The sequence below is a fragment of the Panthera uncia genome, chromosome D2 (genome assembly GCF_023721935.1).
Source record: "Panthera uncia isolate 11264 chromosome D2, Puncia_PCG_1.0, whole genome shotgun sequence".
Lineage (NCBI taxonomy): Eukaryota > Metazoa > Chordata > Mammalia > Carnivora > Felidae > Panthera > Panthera uncia.
The window spans coordinates 68,763,415-68,786,863 of NC_064818.1; the positions used below are offsets into that span (position 1 = coordinate 68,763,415).

Below are 23,449 nucleotides of genomic sequence, written 5' to 3' on the forward strand. Positions count from 1 at the left end.
GGGTGTTGTATGGAAACCAATTTGACAATACATTTCATATTAAAATATATATATATATGTTTTTGGTAGAAGAAACAGTATGTGCTAAATCTGGAGAGGGAACGACGGAATGACTTGTTTGTTGCTTCAACACTGATGGGGACAGCGACAGCATTATATCCCCAGCATTGAACACGGGAGACACTCAACATTTGTAAGCAATTGTGCTGAAAAAAGAGAAGGCACAGAGGGAGAAGCAAGGTGGCTACTGATCTTCCAAGCCATGCTAAGGCATCTGAGCTCACAGGGCAGTTTGAGCCAATGGGAAATCACTGAAAGCTTGTGAGATTTCCATTTGAAAAAGATTATGCTGGCCACAGTGTAGGAAATGGATTCAAAGGGAAACAAAACAAAAACAAACAAACAAAAAACCCCACCAAACTAAAAAAAGACAGTTTAGAAGTTGGGGCAGTTTTCCAGATGAAAGGACAATGATAGCAGTGGTGGGAACGAAAAAATACACGACTTGAAGGATACTCACTAACACTCTGTTTCTGGTTAGATGTGTGAGGGGAAGGAGAGAAGAGCCAAGGAGGACCCCCAGGTTCCTGGGCTGGAAAGTCACGTGGGTGCTACACGCATCATTCACGTCAGGAACAGGAGAGGAGTGTATTTGTGGACAGGATAGATGAATCAGTTTGGGACACATTAAAGTTCGAGGCGTCTGTGATACTTGTGTGTCTGGAGCTGAACAAAAAGGGCTGAAGACAGTATCTGAAGGTCCTGCAGTACGGTATGGGAATGGTAAGGCTCACTCGGGGGTATGATAAAACAACAACAAAAGAGTTTTATGACAAAGAGAAGGCTGCCGAGGAAAGGAGAAAACGAGTGGCCACAAAGTGGGGAGGAACACCAGGAAAGCAGATATGAAATGAAGCCGAAGAACAGAGCATGTCAAGAAAGATAAGGGGCTTACTGGTCTTAATACTGAAAATTCAGGGCTCCTAGGTGGTTTAGTCAGTTAACTGTCAACTCTTGACTCCAGCTGGTCCCGATCTCGCAGTTCATGAAATCAAGCCCCGTGTTGGGCTCTGTGCTAGATGTGAAGCCTTGTTGAGATTCGCTTTCTCCCTCTCTGTACCTCCAGCACTCATACTCTCCCTCTCTCTCTCAAAATAAGTAAAATTTTAAAAATACTGAAAATTCAAGCAAGGCTTAGTCTGAGAAGCGTGTGCTAGATTTAAGGAGGCATTAGCAGTTTTTAATGGGAGGTTGGGGTAGAACCTAGAAGGACGTAGAGAGAAAAAGAACAAAGGAAGCAAGGGCGTGGAGGGTGCGTATAGATGATTCTACGAAGATGCTCAGTTGTGAACGACAGGAAAAGGGTAGGGGAGTCATAGGAATTTTAATGTTTTTAATATACAATATTTAAGTGCAGAAAGACAAAAAATTTAGAGAGGGGTAAGAAATAAAGGATAAGAGAAGCAGAAGAGCATGGGATCCACGGAAGTTGAGAGAAAAGCTCAATTCAGAGGGGAACAGGAACACTTCTTCCATAACAACAAAAGGAAAAGAAAGAAAGGTTGCAAAGGCTGGCGAGTTCACAGGACAGATCAAGAACTTGTTAGCTCCCATTTCTTTTGTGAGGTAAATAAGAGGTAATTGCCCGCTAAGCGTAAATATCAAGGGAAGGGAGACCAGAAGTGTGAACAAAGCAGGAATAGATGCTTCCAGGTCAGGGAGAGGCTATGACTAGGGACATCATTATCATTTCCAGTTGAGGTTACTAACTAACCATGGATTTATCACAGCATCAACCCTGATGATGGTGAGAATTTTTAGCAACACTCAGCAGCAGATATGGGTAAGGTATGAAAAAGAAGGTATTTGGATTCAAGCTGAATCCACGCTCTGCCAGGTCACGTCACGAGTAGAGTCTAGCTAAAAGGTTTTACAAGAGGTCAAGGAATAAGGTCAGCTCCTGACTCTGCACTACACACACACAAAGATACAGGTATACGTATGTATCTACCTTTGAGAAGAAAAAGTAAGTAACATAATTTGAAAGTTAAAGAATGGATAAAGAAACTAAAAACCATTCTGTCTTATAAATTGCTATTTCCAATATTGAGGGTATATACACTTTGATTTTTAGAAGCCATAATAGGAACTTCAAAGATAATCCAAAAAAGTTCAAACAAAGACAGGAATTTAAAAGTTTTTCACTAGTCGAATTGTAAAATCATTCTTGTTTAATGCAGTAATGGCATTTAAGAACACAATCTTGAGACAGAAGAGCCTATTGATTAGCATAAAGAAAAGTTGTGAAGTTTATACCTTTGATGCTGCTCCTGTATCTGATCCGCAATTTTCACTCTGTCCAATAAATTCTGAATTTCAGCTTTCTGGCGATTAATAATTTCCTTATATTTTGATAACTCATCTTCTGTTCTTAATCGTTCATCTTCTAGACATTTCACCTATCAAAAATCATAACCAAGTTAGCGTACAAACAATATTTTCTTGTTCCTTAATTACTTCAAATAGTGATTACATATTAATAATCCAAGCTAAATTCTGGAGTGGAACTAATTAATGTGAAGAAAATACAATGGGATGTTGACAGTCCTAGGACTCAGTCTCAGATTTCTTATGATTTAGTCTCGGGAGTTTTAGCCTGTCACATTGTTTTTGCTGAATCTCCATTTCCTCACCTGAAAACCATATACCTTCCCTACTTACCTCAAAAAACTGGCATGGAGAACAAATGGAATGCACACGAAAGGCATTTTGAAAACTATTAAGTGATGGCAAATTCCAGGTTGTTACTTAAAAGCCTATTTCTAAATAAATAAATGGTATTCAATGATATTTCACATCCATATCAAAAGGGATACTATTCTTCCAAGAAGGACTATACTAGATTGTTAGAAATTAACACTGTACAAGACTATATGGGAGAAATATAAAGTCTATTATTTTTTGTCACTCACAGTTCTAAAGTCCAACTTTCTTTCCAATTAATTCGCTGACAAGACTGCCTTACATTAGAGGCCCGAGGAGAAGTTACAGAAACAGCAAATGTGCTGTAAAACAGCAATGTGTGGCAAATAGTTCAAAGGGACTAAAGTAGAAGACATTTTCATTTCAATAAGAGACTCACCTTCGTTGCTAGGAAATCGACATTCTACTCCTCTGAGTTCTTTCATTTTGAAACATTTCTATATAAATATCCTTTCTCCAACACTTGGAAAATCAGAATGAGTCCCAAATTAAAGATATTGACCTTTCCTCTGAAATGACTAACGATTTAATTACCTTTGTTCTCAGTGTTCGTAGTTCATCCATGCCCTCCTTAAATGTCCTCTTTAGATCTTCCAGTTCTTTTATTTTGGCATGATGCATCTTTTAAAAAGTTTAAAAGAAACCACAAATCATTATGTACCAGACAAGATCTAAAAGTTACTGCGTGTTCCTTCGAAAAGGCCTTATTATTCTCTTATTACACTTACTATAACATTATTTATTATTTCTCTCCCTCTGTATTTATTACACAATCCACGGTATAAAAAAAACAAAGCCACTCACCTCTAGCTGGTCGGATTTTTCTTGCATCTGTTTTTCAAGTTCTCCTTTTGTGAGTCTAAGCTTGGCATCCAGCTCATTTGATTTAATTTCTTCTGACTCCTAATGGAAAAGAAATGAAAAAAGTATGACTTAACTTTTAAAGTTTTATACTTTGGAACGTGACAGCTTTTGCCATTGTTTACTGATTGTGAAATGCATACCTTACATACTAAAAAGGATTGCACTGAAAGGTTTTTAAGATGTCAATTCTGCACGAACAAGAATAGCACTTAAGATATGTAACATAACACAGAGTAGGTTTTATGTTATACGTTTCCTGTACTCTTCATTCTTCTGACATTTTCTAATGTTTTTATTTGGTTAAAACTTCCCTAATAAGATCTCTATTTAAGCTGCAAGTACTTTAACACAGGAAATAGTCTGCAATTTATTTAACTGTCCTACCAAATCCATTCCACACTACAAACACTGGAGATACAAAACGAGTACTGATATTTGGTGCAATTTTGTTACTAATCTATTTGAAAAGTTAAGCATACCTGATACGTTTTTATCATATCCTGACAATTTTTCCTTATCTGATCTGCTTCTTCCTTTGCTTGAGTTAACTTTGTTGTTGTTTCTTTGAGTTTATCTTTGGTTTCCTGCATTGACAAAAGACAGTGTGAGACAAGAAAAAAATACATAGTGGTCTTTGCCTTGGTCTTTGACACAAAACTCCTAAAACCCTTGTAGTATCCTAAGTGATAAGAACACTAGGAGCATTTCTTGTTGCAATATTGTTTGTGTGTGTGTGTTTTTGGGCGTGGAGCCCAACGCAGGGCTTGAACTCACAACCCTGAAAGTAAGACATGAGCTGAGATCAAGAGTCGGACATTTAACTGACTGAGCCACCCAGGCAACCCACTGCAATATTGCTCTTGGCCTCTGCTCCTGACATAGAGCTCTTGAAACCCCTGTAACTTCCTGAGTGACAGGAGTGTCTTTTGTTCTAATGAGACAACTCTAGGTGGGCTCCTGGATGAGAGCTGGTCACCAAAAAGACCATGTCATGATTAGAAGCCAGGAGTTTTTAGCCCCCAAAGAAAGCCTGAAGATGGAGCTGACGATCCATCATGTCTACTTAACAAAGCCTCCATAAAATCCCAAAGTGTGGGGTTCAGAGAGCTTCTACGCTGGCAAGTACGACCACGCTGAGAGGGGGACGCCCGCCAACTCCATGGGGATGGAAGCTCCTGCGCCTGGGACCCTTCCAGACCCCACCCTACACAGCTCTTCATCGGGTTGTTCATCCGTGTCCTTTATCATACCCTTTATAATGCGGTAAACGTGTGTTTCTCTGAGTTCTTTAAGGAAAATTTCCAACCCAAGGAGGGGGTGGCTGCAACTTCTGATCCATAGCTGGTTGGTCATAAGCACGGGTGATAGCATCTGAAGTATGTATGTGGCAGGGGGTGGGTGGGCATTCTTGTAAGACCGAACCCTTAACCTGTGGGATCCGATGCTACCTCCAGGGAGATGTGTCAGAGGCGAGTGAAACTGCAGGACACCTAGGTGGTATTCACAGAGAATTACTTGCAGGGAGGGAAAACCTCCACCCATCTGGTGGACCAGAAGTGTCAGAGGTCAAGTGTCTTGTGTAAAAGTAAAGGAGACTCACAGGGAAGAAAGACACAGTAGGGAGAACTGGGTTCTTCCCTACACTGGGGAAGGAAAACATTGTCCCTCACAGACAGCGACAAGGTTGAGCACAGTAACGTGATGAACGGTAAGAACAATGATCAGAGTAGAGAAAGTTCTTGCCTTGGCACCGCCACTGAGGGGTCACATATTTTCTGGAAAAAACACTTTATGCTTTTGACAACAAATAAAGCGGCCTATGCAGTTAACTGATAGCCATAAAATAAAGTTAAATTTGACAGAGTTTTAAGTAATTCGCTACAAGTAACTAACATGATAAGCCAAGACGAACACAGTGTTAAACAGCTCTTTGCACACACACAAAAGACAGTTGTTTCACAGCCATGGTATCTACTCGAAACTGTCTTACACATCCATGCTGTGATTTGGTTTCTGTTCCTAACCACTCTCCTGAAATAGCAATTCTGAAGGTTTGGACGGACTACCCTTACCAAATCCAACTACCTTCTCTCATTTTTAATTCTTGACTTACCTGCTCCAGTTCTGACCCCTTCTGACTCTTTGGATAGCCTTCCTCTGTTTCTACTACAAGACAACATACTGTTTTTTCCCTCTTTGCTGTTGCCTTCTCTGTATCCTCAACTGGCTTCCTGCTTCCTGTGGCAATTTTTCAGATACAGCCCTGCTCTGCAGCTCATTTTCCACAGTTCTCCTTCAGAGCACCCATCCAGTCCCATGGTCTGGGCTATCCTGTGGATTTGAGACGAGGGTTTAGGTATGACCTCCTGGTAGCTGCTAGTCAGAAGGGGGTAGATGCTGCTATTCTGCCTTCCCATAGACAGAATCTGGGGCATCATAGGGTATAACAATGTATACGCCGTACTGTAGCTTTCGTGTTCCCCCCTTTGAGTACACAGCTTCTGGACAACCCCCGGCTTAGTACTTGCCACATGTTTATTGTTCAAGTATATTTGCTGAATCAACAAGGAATCACTAATATAAACTTTCTGCTGTAGGTAGGCCGGTCTTGCTAAATATCAAATACTCATCTCCCATTTTTCCTTTTTTCTTGTTGTTCCTCCACTTTGAACGTCTTTGTCTTCGTCTTTTGAACCATCTAAATTGCACCTATCTTCACACACCGCTTCTCTCATGTCATTTTTTATTATAATCTCTCATACAATTAAGTACTTAGCTAGACACTTCCAGTTGCTGGTCTTCTAGTAAAAACTTGGTTTGGATTAAAACTCAGCATCACTTCGGGGCGCCTGAGTGGCTCAGTCGGTTAAGCGTCCGACTTCGGCTCAGGTCATGATCTCACGGTCCGTGAGTTCGAGCCCCGCGTCGGGCTCTGTGCTGACCGCTCAGAGCCTGGAGCCTGCTTCGGATTCTGTGTCTCCCTCTCTCTCTGACCCTCCCCCGTTCATGCTCTGTCTCTCTCTGTCTCAAAAATAAATAAACATTAAAAAAAAATTTAAAAAAAAACCTCAGTATCACTTCTAAAATACAAATTATTTGGAGAATTTTTCAAACCTTGTGTTTTTTTTTTTTGATATCAGAGTATTAGCTTGAAGAGGGGAGGGGAGAGAAAAATCGTTCATATATTTTTTCCCACTTTCATATCAATAACTGAAATAGCTAGGCACACAGTAGGTACTCCACTCAAAAACCAGCAATTGAGAGATTCCTTAATGCTAAATCATTATTAAATAATCGAATAAAATAAGTTTGGTTAAGGTATTATGTGTTCACTGCCATGTAAGGCACTGTTCTAAGCTTTGGGGAAATATTACTGGAAGACAGTTAAAATATCTACTCTCATAAAGCTGGTATTCTAGTGATGATCATAAATAATACATAAAATACATAAGTAAAACGTTATATTAGATAGTGACAAGTGCTAGGGAGTAAAAATAAAGGGCACAAGCAAGTCTGAAGGGAGGTATGAATGTTGAGAGAGCCAGGGAAAGTGACACTGAGAGGTGACAGATGGGTAAAGACCTGAAAGAAGTGAGCACGAAGAGTCGCTAAAGGACTGGATATGGTGACTGAGAATTCAAGGACAATCCTCAGGTTTTGGGCCTGGGCAACTACAAGACTGAACTGCCATCTACTGAGAAGGGAAGCAATGGAGGGCGGGCACATTATCCACTGAGTTTTAGACACGTTCAGTTGAAGATGCCTGTGAGTCATCCCAGATGTCAGATGCCAAACAGCCACTGGACTATATGAATCTGGAATTCTGTGTCCAAGTTATAAATCTAGGAGTCACTAACTAGCATAGCTTTTAAAGTTTCATGTTTTTCAAGTCCACCAATCTTGTCTTCTATAGTATCTAATCTTGTTAATTCTGCCCACTGTATTTTTCATCTCAGACGTTACATCCATTTCACCTTTTATGTCTCTACTTTTAACACACTCATGCTTTTATTTACCTTCTTGAATATATGGACTATATTTTTATAACAGCTGTTTTAACATCCTTACCTACTTCTTTCACCTAGGTCATTTCTGGCTTTGTTTCTACCAATTGATTTTTCTTTACTTCTCATTATAGGCTATATTTTCCTGCTTCTTTGCATGTCTGGTAATTTTTTATTGGATTCCAGACACTGTCAATTTTAAGTTTGTAGATCCTAGAGATTTCTGAATTCAAGTATTTTGGGCTTTCTTCTGGGACATGGTTATTTGAAACAATTTGATTTGAGGTTTTCTTTCAAAGCTTTCTAAGATGGGTCCATAACAGACTTTGAATTCGGGCTAATTAGTCCCCACTGCTAAAGCAACACCCTTCTGAGGACCACTGGATGCCCTGTATGTTAAGAGCGCTCGCTCTTGGTTGGGGGAAACGTGAGCCGCTCTTATGAGCCCTAGGAATTGTCACCCCTACTCCTTTCTGAGTACTCCACCTCTTTCTCATACACATATACTGATTAGTACTGAGCTGAATGAACTGAAGGGAACACAGTGCAAATCTCCAAATCTTTCTCTTCTCTGGTACTCTACCCTGTTTCCCATACTTCAAACTTTGTCTCCTCAATTCATGGAGACTTGCTGGGATCTGTCTGGGTTCTTCTTCTTTGCAGCAACCTGCAAATTCTCCATCTTGCTTGATTCCCTTCTCTCAGGGATCACTGTCCTGTGCTGCCTTTGTTGTCCCAAACCTAAAAACCTTCATTTCATATATTTTCTTTTTTTTTTTTTTTTAATTAAGTTTTTTAAGGTGGGAGGCTAAACTGAACCCTGTTACTCCATAATGCAACCAATTAATAGTTATAGAAGAGTTACAGAACTGAACATATACTTCTACCATGTGAGGTAACAGTAAAGCTAATTAAAAGTGAGCACTAGTTTCTAATTAGTGGGCTTTATAAGTTAAACCATACAAGAATGAAGTTATCACTGACAACATGATAACTTTCAGAGAAGAGCACAGATCGTAAGTAGCAGAGTCTTGTTGAGGGAATAAATTATAAAATATACCAACCCTTAGTTGCACATTAGGTCTGCAGGATAGTACAATCTCTTGCATCTGGGGGTTTAGATGTTGTCCTCATATCCAAGAATCCACTCCTCAAGCTTTCTCTGAAGCAAAATTGTCTAGCAAGCACCCAGTACAGTCAAGCTACAGTCTACTGCCACATCTGTTGCTGGCCATATCTAGGCTCCAGTGAGATTATTTTATCCTGGGACCAAGTAGGTAAATAGGTAGCAACCAGGTAGGTGAACAATTATATGAGGTACACTGTGGGGAAAGTCCTTCACTACACTAAAAATAAAAGGCTTTTGTTTTTAGAAGCTAGGCGTTAAAAACACATTTCAATTTAACTTCCAAAGGAGTTTCAGAAAAGGAATAAGTGAAACTATTTCCATTGTCTGATCCAATTGATAATTCTACTGATGAAGGAGCTATCCGATCTAACTAAGACTTAGTTTCTGGTAATACCTCTGGAGGCCTGCTCAGCGGTTAATGATCACAGTGAATCCAGTAACATCCAGAACTTCAATATTAATACCTAGGACTGGGTGGGCAGAAACTAAAATTGGAAAGGGTGCCTGGAGAAAAACTTATGAGAGTCCTGGCTCTTGTTCACATTTTAAAAGGTGGCCTATACTGCCTAGACGGTCATTAAATCTTTGCATCCTTTGATCTAGAGACGCCACCTCACATCTCCTAGGTAAATACGTATAACAGGTAACCAGGATCCCATTCCAGACACTCTCTCAAAGCAATTACTGGGTCCTCCATGGCTTTTACAGCATCCATATTATTTCATACAGTGCTGTGCACAGAGGAAGGCCCAGTTAAACACCTGCTGGTTAATAAATGCCTTAAAAAAAAAACTGGTTAATTTCTAATTTCCACATACTAGGTCAATATGCTTATTTTCGTTTTCTAGCAATCCACACCATGTGACCTCATTATGTCAGCCTTAAACTATTTCTCTAACCTACTTACAAAGTATCTGGTTTCATCTCACCTCAAAGCTGCCATTAAGTATCTATTATTACCAATTTTTTAACACATATGGTCACAGAAGACCAAATGTTAGCCTTTCACTTTTCACGCTCCAATGCTAGTATTCTAATAAGTTGCAGCATCCCATCCCTTAGGGCTAGAGATAATGAGGAGAAAAGTGCCACAGATATTAGATATGACCCACTATTATATTCAGATCTTGAAGCAATTTGGATAGTTTGGAAATCATTATCATGATGTAGGATTTGGAATTTTAATTCTTCATTCTGTAACTTAAAGTAAAGGGAAATTTTAAATGATTTACAGCCCTGCCTGTGTGAACTGCAAGGATTTCCGCTCCTAATTCCTTCTGGCAATTCCTTCTCTGCCTGTGTAGCTCGTCAACACTCCTGTGCGGATCAGCATTTAGCTCAGAACTTGAGGACAGCCGCCATTCTCTATTCTGTCACCACCGTCAACACTTCTCCCAACAGTTTTCTCTGATAATATTATATGCAAATATCCAAAGGTTATTAACAGTTCTACTTAGAATTATTTAGTGAGATAACCTATGATTATGGTTTTAAACAATATCATTAATCTTAGTTTTGAAAACTTGGCAATTGTTATAAATAATACTGCTCTTCAGTTTAAATCCTATTTTGAAGTTGTTCTTTTACTTCACATCTATCATCTTCAGATTTTTATTAACTCTTATACCAGTTCAGTTGGTGCTTAAAATCATGGCATCACATACCAGCCTTTAGGATCACTTATCATTATATTAATTTTTTTTAAATGATACTCATTAGGCAGAATACCAATGCAATTATATTCATAATAAACAGATATGAAAACATTCTTAAAATCTTTATTATACTCTTATTAAAATAAAAATTTATATTTATTTATTAAAAAATTTTATTAAATGTTTATTTTTGAGAGAGAGAGCATGCATGTGCGTGCACACACGTCGGGGAGGGGCAGAGAGAGAGAGAGAGAGAGACAGAGACAGAGACAGAGAGAGAGAGAGAAAGAGAGAGAGAAAGAGAGACAGAGAGAGAGAGACAGAGAGAGAGAGTGTGAGTCACACAGAATCTGAAGCAGGTTCCAGGCTCCCAGCTGTCAGCACAGAGCCCAACACAGGGCTCGAACTCACGAACTATGAGATCACGACCTGAGCCGAAGTCTGACACTTAACCAATTGAGCCACCCAGGTGCCTCTATTTTCTTTTATTTTTGAGAGAGCGAGTGGGAGTGCACAAGGGTACATATAAGCTGGGGAGGGGAAGGGGACAGAGGGAGAGAGAGAGAGCATTAAGCAGGCTCCACACTTGGTGGCACACATGGGGCTCAATCCCACAACTCTGGGATTATGACCTGAGTTGAAGTCAAGAGTCAGACGTTCAACCGACTGAGTCACCCAGGCACCACATAAATAAGAATTTATATTTCTTGATTATAAGAATCTTAGCATCACTGATATTCCTTCTAAATTTTCAGAGTCTACTTTTAATTTTTATAAATAACCCACAGACTCCCCTCTTTCCCCTAAATTTCTGACAATGTTTAATATTAAATATAGATATCAAAAAATGCTTGAAGAACAAAATCAATTTTGGATTTATAAACAATGAATGACAAAGTTTAATATTTTTTAAATTTATGATAAAATTTAATAGTGTAATTTAATATGTAAATCATGCAAGGAAATATCTTTTCACAATTACCAAATATTTAGGCCCCACCTACTCCACAGAAGTCACTAAATTAAGCTTTATGCCTCATTAACTATTATTGCATTTGCTCTTAAAACTGGTTTGAATAATTTTTCCATTGCATTACAGTACTTACCTTGTGTGAATCCATTTCTGCTTTTAATTTGTTTTGTGCCCATTTTACTTTTATGACATGAGAGTTGATATCTTCTTTTAATTTGTCAATTTCTCTGGTGAGTCTAGTAGTTTCACTTTCCTAAAACAATATCACTAGGTCATATTTTTCACTTAAACAATCAACCAACTCTTTGTGTATCTTTTATGCCTCATCAAAATAATCAGTGCAATTAACACTGTATTTCAGGGGCTAGCATATTATAACCTACAAGCTGTAAACCTAATTTAAAGTTCAAATGATTAAGAGAGTAGCAAAACCCTACATCAAATTAATAGACGTAAGATGATTAACATTTACATTTTAACCAACTAGATACATTGCAAGTACAAGCACACCTTCATGATTCTTCTCAACCGGCTGGCATTCAGGCAAAATACAAATTAAATATTTCCAGAATTCCTGAGAACAATGACAACATTTCTGAACTAAAAGTTAATTTATAAAAAAAAAAATAACATTCATCAGCAAGAAATGATAATCCACTAGAAATAAGACCATGCCATGAAGCAGCTAGTTAACAGTAAGGACTCTAAAAAGCTCAGTAATTAAATCTTTTGGGGCAGCATCTAAGAACATGTTTTTCTGCAAGAAAAATATAAATTCTATGATAAATAACTGTTACATTGAGATTCAGTCAAATTGTATACTTCTGGCTGAAAAATTGTTTACATCTTGATCATACTATGTATATATTTTACCAAAATAAAATGTTTTGAAGCAGGACTCTCATTTCTTCAACATATAGATATTAAAAGAGGACTTTAAAAAAATACCTGTCAAGAAAATGTTGTTTAATAAACATGTGTCAATCTCATTTTTTCCCAGCAAAGACTTTTTGCAGACAAGTAATGAGATATTAAAGTTACTAAAACATTCATGTTCTTAGAAGGCAAACTAACAAAACCACTTTATGTTTAATAGTGACTTAACCACATTAAGTTATGATTATTTGATTAAAGAAAAGCAAAAAGAATACATTTCAACTAAGGTACAACAGCACCACGTTATACCTTTGTCTCATACAGCTGGTGCAACCGTCCTTTCTCCTGAGAAAGCTGCTTAATTTTGTTAGTGTTTTTCTCAGATTCTTTATTTGCATCTCTGAGTTTTCTTTCAAGTATCTCTTTTTCCTTTCGAAGGTCTAAAGATTCCTTCTCGCCTCTTACATACTTCATTACCATTGCTTCTTTTTCCTGGCGTGCCTCTTCACATTTTTTGTTGGCCTTTGAAAAAATATCCAGCATTAATAAAACTTTTTTTGCAAAACAAAATCAAAATCAATCAAAATAAGTAATACTTGGGGCACCCGAGTGACTCAGTGGGTTAAGCATCCAACTTTGGCTCTGGTCATGATTTCACAGTTCATGAGCTAGAGCCCCACATCCGACTCTGCCCTGACAACAGATCAGATCCGCTGTCTCCCTTGCTCTCTGCCCATCCCCTCCTCTCTCCCTCCCTCTCAAGAACAAATATTAAAAAAACAATAGGGGTGCCTGGGTGGCTCAGTCAAACATCTGACTTTGGCTCAGGTCATGATCTCATGGTTCGTGATTTCAAGTCCCACGTAGGGCTCTCTGCTGTCAGCACAGAGCCTGCTTCAGATCCTCTGTCCCCCACTCTCTCTGCCCCTCCCCTGCTTATGCTCTCTCTCAAAATAAATAAACTTTAAAAATAATTTTAAATAACAAAAAAATAATAAAATAAAATTTTTCTACAGTATCACCAATGTATTTTTGGGTTTTTTTGCACAACATCCTCAGGCCTGTGTCATGAAATTTTTAAATGAAAGGAAAAATTCAGAATTACAGAAAAAAGATACAGCCAATAAATTACTATCACTACTATTTGCCTTTACTCTTTCCTTTTCCTTTTCCTTTGGCTGACATAGTTACTGTTTCCCATTTACTCCTCCAGATCCACTCTTCCACTCTTTCCTATCCCACCCTGTGCTTTGGGAAGATGACTATCATGGACCGTATCAATAAGTTCCCTTGCCCTCATACTTCCAGTTGGATTCAGTCAACGGGAGGCATTAGGCAGATCAGAACTACAGGCAAAGAGTGAGATCTGGCTCCTCCAGAGTCACCACAGGTTCGCGGAAGGCCACTGTCTGTGTCAGGTGTCCACACTATACAACTAACCCTTCTGAGTTGCATTACCTGCTCCCTCTCCTTATTCCTTTAGCCCAAAGAGTAACAGTGGCTCCTCTAGCATCTCAAGACCCCGCATTTTCCTTTGGGTCCCCTAAACCTTGTCCATACTTTTTTGTAAAGAGTCCTTTCATTACCTTCTCAAATCGGCAGTTTCTGTTTTCTGCCAGGACCCTGACTATATGGCTGACAATTCCTAAAATCTAAAAATCTTAGCTCCCTCGCTAACTGTAGGCTAATGAATGATCATCTGATTTCTTGTATATGAAAAACTTTTCTAAAGCGTTTCACTTAATAAAAAAATATCTAGGGGCGCCGGGGTGGCTCAGTCGGTTAAGCGGCCGACTTTGGCTCAGGTTATGATCTCGCGGTCCGTGAGTTCGAGCCCCACGTCGGGCTCTGTGCTGACAACTCAGAGCCTGGAGCCTGTTTCGGATTCTGTGTCTCCCTCTCTCTGACCCTCCCCCATTCATGCTCTGTGTCTCTCTGTCTGAAAAATAAATAAACGTTAAAAAAAAAAAAATACCTAATTGGATTGTGATATCTATATACTCTCAAAATTCTGTTAATATAAGCCAGTGCTCCATATTCTGAAGTTTCATGCAATGAAAACTTCTACAGATAGCCCTTCATTTAAGTAAATTTACACTCACAGCTTGCAAATATGATGGAACACATATTTATGTTATAAAAGATGAAACCTTAAACTTTAGGGCTTTTCATTGGCATCTAGTGGTAAATACCAACTGATACTATAACTGAATTGAAGAAGATATAATGTTAAAGAGAATATAGGTAAAGCTACCATGGTCTGATGAAAAGTACATGACAAAGAACGTTTCATGAAGTTCTGCTATAGCTGATAAGCACATCTAGTAGACACTCAGAATACTATACAAATACTTTTCAAAATTGTCCAATTGGGCCCCCCCCCCCCACTGAAATAACCTGTTAATTTTCAGGAAAAATTAAGGGAAATATTGGAATAGGAATGTCAGAGATCCCTGAGGATTTCACGACGTAATTATAGACAAGGATTGAGAAAACTGTGCTGGAACTGGTTAACGGAATTAGCTATATTTTTAGATAATTGAATAACTGTTCTTAGGAAAAGCAATTAATGATAATATCAACTTAAAAAGAAGTCTAGTTTCATAAGTTGATGTTCAGATAATGTATTAGCTTTTGGAAACACAAAGAACAAGTTGTGGCTTCTGTCCCAGAAAAGCTCATTATCTAGGTATGAATAACATATAAACAAAATGTTTACACATTATATAAACAACATATATACATATAACATGAACAAAAGCGCAAATGCCTAGTTGTATAAAATAGCATAACTTTTTTGAGGATATCAAGACATTTTGGAGGATTTAAATTTAGTATGTTGGTTGGACTGGGTGGGGGGACGTAGTTATGAAACAGATTTAAATAGAGATTACATCTTCAAAGGAAGAAGGGCTTCTCTTATCATGCTAATGAGTTGAGATTTTATCCTACAGGCAATGAGAAGCCAAAGGGTTTATAAATCAAACCTTTTATTAAACGAATTAGTAAGATAACTGGTGGCAGGATGGTAGCTTCGCTGAAATTGAGAGATGGGAAGCAGAAAAACCAGAAAAAAGACAATTAAAATAAAGTAGAATAGTATGAGGTTCTGGACTATGCGAGGGATGTCCTGTTACTCGGTCATCCGTGGATCAGCTGCGAAGGAATAATGTGGGGTGCTGAGTGTTCACATTTCTAGGTCTCAACCCAGATGATGGCAGCACCTACTTCCCAGAACTGCTGGAAGTATTAAACAAGATCATACAGTAACTATTGCTTAAGCTTCTGCAAAAAGTCTGTCCATTTAGGGTACAGATAAAGGAAGAGGAGCCAGTAAGTCTTTGGATTTGACCAGTTTAAGATATTTATCACTGACTTGGATAAACACATAGAAAGCAGGAATAAGATATTCAATAGGATTCAATAGCCAGTTAAAATTAAGATAAAATGTAAGATGTTCTGGTCTCAAAATATGGTAGATAAACCATCCCCATCTAAAACACCAAAAATTTAGATGAAATACAACAAATAATTCTTTTAATAAACAGTTGAGCTCACAACAAAGTATGAGAAACCCCCAGGGCCCAAGAAGCTAAGAGGAAGCAGGAATCCAGAATGGTATGCTAGGCCTGAACTCTTCATTGCCCTGTGGACATTTCCCAATCCAGGAATGGGGGTATAAAGGGAACATGCTGTAAGTCCTTGAGAATTTATAATATAAGCCTACCCTCCTGGAAGTTTGAGGTTCATATTCATTCTACCTGCAGTCTGAGAAATGGAGAAACCTCAAGCTGGAAAATTAAACTGGGGAATGTACTGTGTGTGCGTGTGCATAAACAGGTGCACACTCATGCTGGGAATCTACTTCAAAATAAAATTTAACCAGGTTTGGTGACTCTACATGAAGGATAAAACAGTGTTCATTTTACTATTCTTTCATCTTTTCTACAGGCTTAAAAATTTTCAAAAAGTTGACAGGAAAAGGTAGGGGTAAAAAGGAATGAAGCAGATCTATAAATATTTAAATGAAATGAACTCCAAAATCTACACCATAATACCCACTTCGTAGGGTTGTTGTGAAGATTAAATAAGTTGTAAAGTGCTTTGAACGTGGCCTGGCCCATAGCTAAATCTCAATACACTAGCTAATGTTAATAACTTCACCTATAGTTTTTATCATTATAGAGGGAACAATTACATAGTAGTGAACGCAGCATGTTGCCAATTATTTTAAAAAGGGGGGATGGAAGGAAGGAGAATACACACATGCTTGCCTAGGCAATAAACATTTGGGGAAAATACACAGGAAACTGGCATCAATGGTTACCTCTGGGAAGGGGGAAAATGGGAGAAAATGTTTGGAAGAAGCCTCATTTTTTACTGTTTGAATTGTTATTGTATATATCCAACTACTATTTTGTTTTTATTTGAAAATATAATAAACTCTAAAGAATACATTTTTTAAAAAGCTTGGTGGTTCTAATTATCAGTTACGTTTGAGTCTACTAAAACCAACAAACTCTTAAGGTCTCATCCTCTATATTTCTCTTCAATTAGTACAAAAAGTTTGAGAGCTGAGAGCATAGATTTTAAATCATCATATTGTAAAGAATCACAGAAATAAAGGTTGAGGATCAACTGTTTGCTAAAGTTCTTCCAGAAAGCTACCTATGATAGTAGCTTTAGGGCAGAAAGAACAGGCTCCATCTCACTGACAGTGTTAGCAGGCAGGTAACACTTTCTGATTCAATTCACCATAAGGACCAATTGTTAGGCATTATGCTAGGTTTTATGAATAGAGAAATGAAGATGACTAAGATCCTATACTTAAGAGTGCAGGCAATAATAACACAAAAACAATACTTAAAATGATCTCTTCTGAAATCCATATATACCAACTCAAAAATATTACCAAAATGAATTAAGTAGGAAACCTCCCAAAAAGATATACAGTAAGATTCCAATCAAGTAGGAGGAATCAGGGGGCGCCTGAGTGGCTCAGTCAGCTAAGCATCCGACTTTGGCTCACATCATGATCTCACAGTTTGTGAGTTCGAGCCCCACGTTGGGCTCTGTGCTGACAGCTCAGAGCCTGGAGCCTGTCTTCAGATTCTGTATCTCCCCCTCTCTCTATCCCTCCCCTGCTCACGCTGTCTCTCTCTCTCAAAAATAAATAAAACAAACAAACAAAAAAAAAAGTAGGAGGAATAAGTATATGAATACATACACATAAGCTTGTGTGACATACCTATGTATGTGATAAGATACATAACCAAAATATTAATAATTACTACAGAACAAGGAGTGGGATATAAAGGGATTGGGGGCAGGAAGAGAGAAGTACAAATGAAGGAGGACTTTCACTTTTTTTCTATATACTTCCTTAATTTTAAAAATATTTTTGTAGTTAGCATGTATTTATGCATTGCTTTAGCATTTTTTAAAAAGATTAATTACCTATTCTTAAGATACCACTGATACTCAAAACAGTCTAACAAGTTAGTTTATAATAAACAAGAAAGAGTCACCAGAATATCAAGTTAATAATGATATTGATTTGAAAAATACCTGTTCCATTCGATGGGCCATCTCTTTATGTAACTGCTGAACTGCATTTTTAGCTGCAATGTCTTGAGCTACTAGTTTATCTTTGGAAGCTTTAACTTCTTTACTAAGTTCCTCTATTCTTGATTCTAACTGAAAAGAAAATTATTTCCAGTTATTTTCATAGCTATACCAAGTAGGCCACCAACACATTAAATAAATATAAACAATGAAAAGGAACACAGAGGAAGTAATGAATATACTTCATACACAGAAATCAAAAGTAAATGTTAGCGATAATTCTAAATCTCATTAGAAGTAAGTATAAAGCTGACACAGATTCTGGTAAGATGTATATAGTAAGCTCCAGAACAATCACTAAGGAAATAAAAAAATATAGTGAAAATATGAAAGAAATTTAAATGTTACATATTTACTTAATGCATAAGAAAGCAGTAAGGGGGGAACGGGAACAAAATAGACATGATACATATAGGAAAAAAAATGGCAGACAAATCCACTGTCAATAACAACATTAAGTGAGATTGTGTTAAATAATCACATCAAAAGGCAGAGATTATCACACTGGAATAAAAAAACAAGATCCAACAATATGCTATCTATAAGAGGGATTTTAAATTCAAAGATTCAGACTAAAAGAAAAGGATGTAAAAAGATACAGCTTGCAAACAACCATAAGAGGAGTGGCTATACTAAGATGCAAAATAAACTAAAAAAAAAACAAACGTCACCAGAGATAAAGAGGAATATTTCATGATGGTTAAATGGTCAATCTATAATAATTCTAAGTATATATGTACCTAATAACATAGCACCAAAATACATGAACCAAAAACTGACAGAAATGAAGAAGGCAATAGTTGGAAACTTCAATACTTCAATAATGGACAGAAGTACACAGAAGATTCACAAGGAAATAGGAGACTTGAGCAAAATTATAGAACAACTGGATCTAACACATCTATACAACATTCCACCCAACCAGAGAAGAATACACATGCTCATCAAGTACGCATGGAACTTTCTCCAGGACTGAACATATGCTAGGTCATAAAACAAACCTCTATAAACGTAAAAGACTGAAATCATATAAAGCATGTTCTTCAACCAGAATGGAATGAAACTAGAGTCAATAACAGCCAAGTAATCTGAGAAAATCACAAATATGTAAAAATTAACACCTCAATAACTAATGGAAGAAATCATAAGGAAAATTAGAAAATACAAGGTGGTGAATGAAAATAAAGACACAACATACCAAAACTTAAGGGTTGTATCTAAAGCAGTCTTTAGAGGGAAGATTATAGCTATAAACACCCCTATTAATAAAAAAGAAAGATCTCAGGGCACCTGGCTGGTTTAGTCAGTAAAGTGTGCAACTCTTGATCAAGGGGTTGTGTGTCTGAGCCCCACGCTGGGTGTAGAGATTACTTAAAAATAAAATCTTAAAAAAATAAAAGAGGCGCCTGGGTGGATCAGTCTGTTAAGCGTCTAACTCTTGATTTCAGCTCAGGTCATGGTCTCGCAGTTCATGTGATCAAGCCCTGTATCAGGCTCTCCGCTGACAGCACACAGCCTGTTTGGGATTCTCAGTCTTCCCCTCTCTCTGCCCCTCCCCTGCGTGCACACATGTTCTCTCTCTCAAAAATAAACGTTAAAATTAAATTATATTAAAATAAAAAAGAAGATCCTAAATTAATAATCTAAATTTCTATCTTAAGACACTGGAAAAAGGAAACGAAACCTAAATAAAGCCAGCAATAGGAAAGAAATAAATATTAGAATGAAAATTAATGAAATAGAAAATAGAAAAACTGAAAATTCAACAAAATGGTTCTTTGAAAAGATTAACAAAATTGACAAACCTTTAGGGAGACTGACCAAAAAGAAGCTGGTGGGGGGCGGGGGTCTTCTCAAATGGAAATGAAAGAGGGGCACACAGATCTTACAGAAGTAACAGAAATAAAACAGTATGAATGAATACTATGGCCAATTTAACTTAGATGAAATAAATGGACAATTCTTAGAAAGCCACAAACTACCAAAACTGGCTTAAGAAAAAAAAAAACAAAATCTGAAGAGACCTATAATAAGTAGAGACTGAATTAGTAAAAAAAAAACAAAACAAAACAAAAAACTGCCCACTAAGAAATATCCAAGCCCAGGAGACTACACAGATAAATTCTACCAAACATTTAAGGAATACCAATTATTCACAAACTCTTCCCCAAAACAGAAGAAACACTTCCATTCTATAAGGACTGAGAAACACTCATTCTATAAGGTCAGTACTACTCTGACACCAAAACCAGAGAAATCACAAGAAAAAGGACTATAAGACCAGTATCTCTTATCACTGTAGATACCAAAATCCTCAGTCAATGGAAAATATAATACTAGCAAACCAATTCTGTAATATACAAAAAGAATTATACACTATGGCCCTGAGGGATTTATCCTAGTAATGCAAGGCTGGCATTATACACCCAGATATCAACTAATGTAATGTACCATATCAATAGAACAAAAACACATGATCACTTCAATAAATACACAAAAAGCATTTGATACTCGTTCATGACAAAATTCAATACTCGTTCATGACAAAAAAAACACTGAGCAAAATAAAAAACAACAACACAAAACACTAAACAAAGTAGGAATAAAAAGGTACTTCCTCAACCTGATAAAGAGCATCTGTTAAAAACCCACAGCTAGCTTTGTACTTAATGGTGAAAGGCTGAAAGCTTTCTCCCTAAGATCAGGAACAAGAGAAGGATATTCATTCTTGCTACTTCTATTCAATACCATATTAGAAGGTCTAGGCAGGGAGGGCAATTAGGTAAGAAATAAAAGCTACTCAGATTGGAAAGGATTAAGTAAAACTCTCTATTTGCAGATGACATGATCTTATATTCAAAAAATCCTAAGAAATTCACCAAAAAACCTTCTAGAATAATGAACTCGGCAGGTTACAGGACATAATATACAAAAATTAAATGCTTCTATACAGTTGTAATTAACAACCTGAAAATGAAATTAAGGAAATAATTTCATCTACAATAGCATCAGAAAGAATAAATACTCCAGGAACAAATTTAATGAAAGTACAAACTTACACTCCAAAAACTACAAAACACTGTTTAAAGAAATTAAAGATCTAAATAAATGGAAAGACATCCATGTAAGTAGAAGACCTACTATTGTTAAGATGGTAAAACACCCCAAATGAAACTACAGATCCAAGGCAATTTCTATCAGAAGCCCACTTGGCTTCACTGTAGAAATTGACGACATGAGAGTAAAATTCATATGGAAATGTTAAGGAATTAAAAACAGCCAAACAATCTTGAAAAAGAAGAACAGGGGTTCTTGGATGGGTCAGCTGGTTAAATGTCCAACTCTCGATATCCATTCAGGTTGTGAACTTGCAGTCGTGGGATTGAGCCCCTGTCCAGCCGTGTGCTGACAGTGTGGAGTCTGCTTGGGATCTCTCTTTCTCTCTCTTTGCCCCTCCCCTGCTGGCACTCTCTCAAAATAAATAAATAAACTTTAAAGAAAGAAAGAAAAAGAACAAAGTTTAAGAACTCACATTTCTCCATTTTAAAATTTACTACAAAATAACAGTAACCAAGGTAGTGTTGGTACTACTGGAACAAAAGACAAAGAGATCAATGAAACAGAATTAAGGGTCGAGAAATAAACCCATATATCAAACAATCTTCAACAAAGATGCCAAAACTATTCAATGGAGGAAGAACAAAGAACAGTCTTTTCAAGGGATGATTCTGAGACGATGGAATAGCCACAAAGAATGAAGCTGAACCCTTACATGATACTATGCACAAAAACTAACTCAAACTGAAAAACTTTATTAATTTTTTTTTTACATTTATTTATTTTTGAGAGAGTGAGAGTGCAAGCTGGGGAGGGGCAGAGAGAGAAGGAGACACAGAATCTGAAGCAGGCTCCAGGCTCTGAGCAAGTGTTCAGCACAGAGCCCAATGCGGGGCTTCAACCCACGAACCGCGAGATCATAACTTGAGCTGAAGTCGGACACTTAATCGACTGAGCCACCCAGGTGCCCCAAAATGAATTAAAACTTAAATATAAAAGCCAAATTATAAAACCCTTAAAGGAAAACATAGGGGTAAATCTTCACGATCTTGGATTTGGCAATGGAATCTTGCATATGACACCAAATGCACACGCATACACAAAAAAAGATAAATTGGACATCATCAAATTTGCAAGCTTTTGTGTTTCAAGTATACTATCAAGAAAAGTGAAAAAAAGGGGCACCTGGCTGGTTCAGTCAGAGGAGCATATGACTCTCAATCTCAGGATTGTGAGTTTGGGTCCCACACTGGGTGTAGAGATTACTTAAAAAAAATTAAGATCTTAAAAGAAAAAAAAAGCGAAAACACAATTCAAAGAATGGGAGAAAATATTTATAAGCCATATATCTGATATAGGTTTATTATTCAGAATATAAAAGAACTATTACAACTCGACAACTAAAAAAAATCTTTCTTAATGGGCAGAGAATTTAAATAGGTATTTCTCCAGAAATATACAAGATGTTCAACTTCCTTGGTCATTAAGGAAATGCAAATCAAAACCACAATGAGATACTGCTTCACACCTATTAGGATGGCTATAATTAAGAAGTCCAGGGGTGCCTGGGTGGCTCAATCAGTTAAGGGTCAGACTTTTGATTTTGTCTTAGGTCATGATCTCATGGTCATGAAATCCAGCCAAGTGTTGGGTTCTGTGCTGACAGCAGGAGCCTGCTTGGGATTCTCTCTCTGCCCCTTCCCTGGCTCATGCTCTTTCTCTCTCTCTCAAAATAAACAAACATTAAATAAACAAAAACAAAACAAAAAGTCCAGTAACAACAAGCATTGGCAAGAATGTGGAGAAAGTGAACTCTCATACACTGCAGGTAGGAATGCAAAATAGTGCAGCCACATTGGAAAACAGTCTGGCAGCTCCTCAAAAACCTAAATATAGAATTATCATATGACCCAACAATTCCACTCCCAAGTATACAGCCAAGGGAAATGAAAGCATATAACTGATCACATAAAAACTTGTACATGAATGTTCATAGCAGCATTATCTTAACATCCAAATAGTAGAAACAACTCAAATATCCATCAGCTGATAAAAGGACAAACAAAATGCTATATACCTATGCAATGGAATATTATTCAGCCATTAAGAGAAATGAAGAACTGATACATGCTACAACTTGGATGAAACCTTGAAAACATGCTGAAAGAAGTCAGACACAAAAGCCACATGTTACATCCCTCCATATATATGAAACTCGCAGAAGAGATAAACACATAGAAAGTAGGTTGTTGTTCCCTAGGGCTCGGGGAAGGAAGGGGTTCAGAGGGAAATAAAGAGTGACTACTAATGGGTATGGGGTTTCTTTGGGAGGTGATAAAATAGTTTACTGTAGTGGTAAAAGATGTACAACTAAAAACCATTAAACTGTACATCTGAAGTGGGTGAATTGTATGGTATGTAAACTATATCTCAATAAAGCTGTTGAAAAAAATCCCTAAATGTTAGCTTATGGAACATGTGCACTAATTTTCCTTATGACAAA

The 23,449-nt window shown here is 37.4% G+C and overlaps 1 protein-coding gene across 2 annotated transcripts in view; it reads right to left on the reverse strand.

Moving 5' to 3' along the window:
• CCDC186 (coiled-coil domain containing 186) overlaps positions 1-23,449 on the reverse strand; it is a 56,949-nt gene that overhangs the window by 15,268 nt on the left and 18,232 nt on the right. For both annotated transcript variants that reach the window (XM_049645811.1, XM_049645812.1), the window contains exons 4-10: positions 17,833-17,961; positions 12,574-12,786; positions 11,522-11,641; positions 4,107-4,211; positions 3,568-3,666; positions 3,298-3,384; positions 2,317-2,459 (exon numbers count right to left, since the gene is read on the reverse strand). In XM_049645811.1, the coding sequence (XP_049501768.1) occupies positions 2,317-2,459; positions 3,298-3,384; positions 3,568-3,666; positions 4,107-4,211; positions 11,522-11,641; positions 12,574-12,786; positions 17,833-17,961 (896 nt within the window). The remainder of the gene's footprint in view (positions 1-2,316; positions 2,460-3,297; positions 3,385-3,567; positions 3,667-4,106; positions 4,212-11,521; positions 11,642-12,573; positions 12,787-17,832; positions 17,962-23,449) is intronic.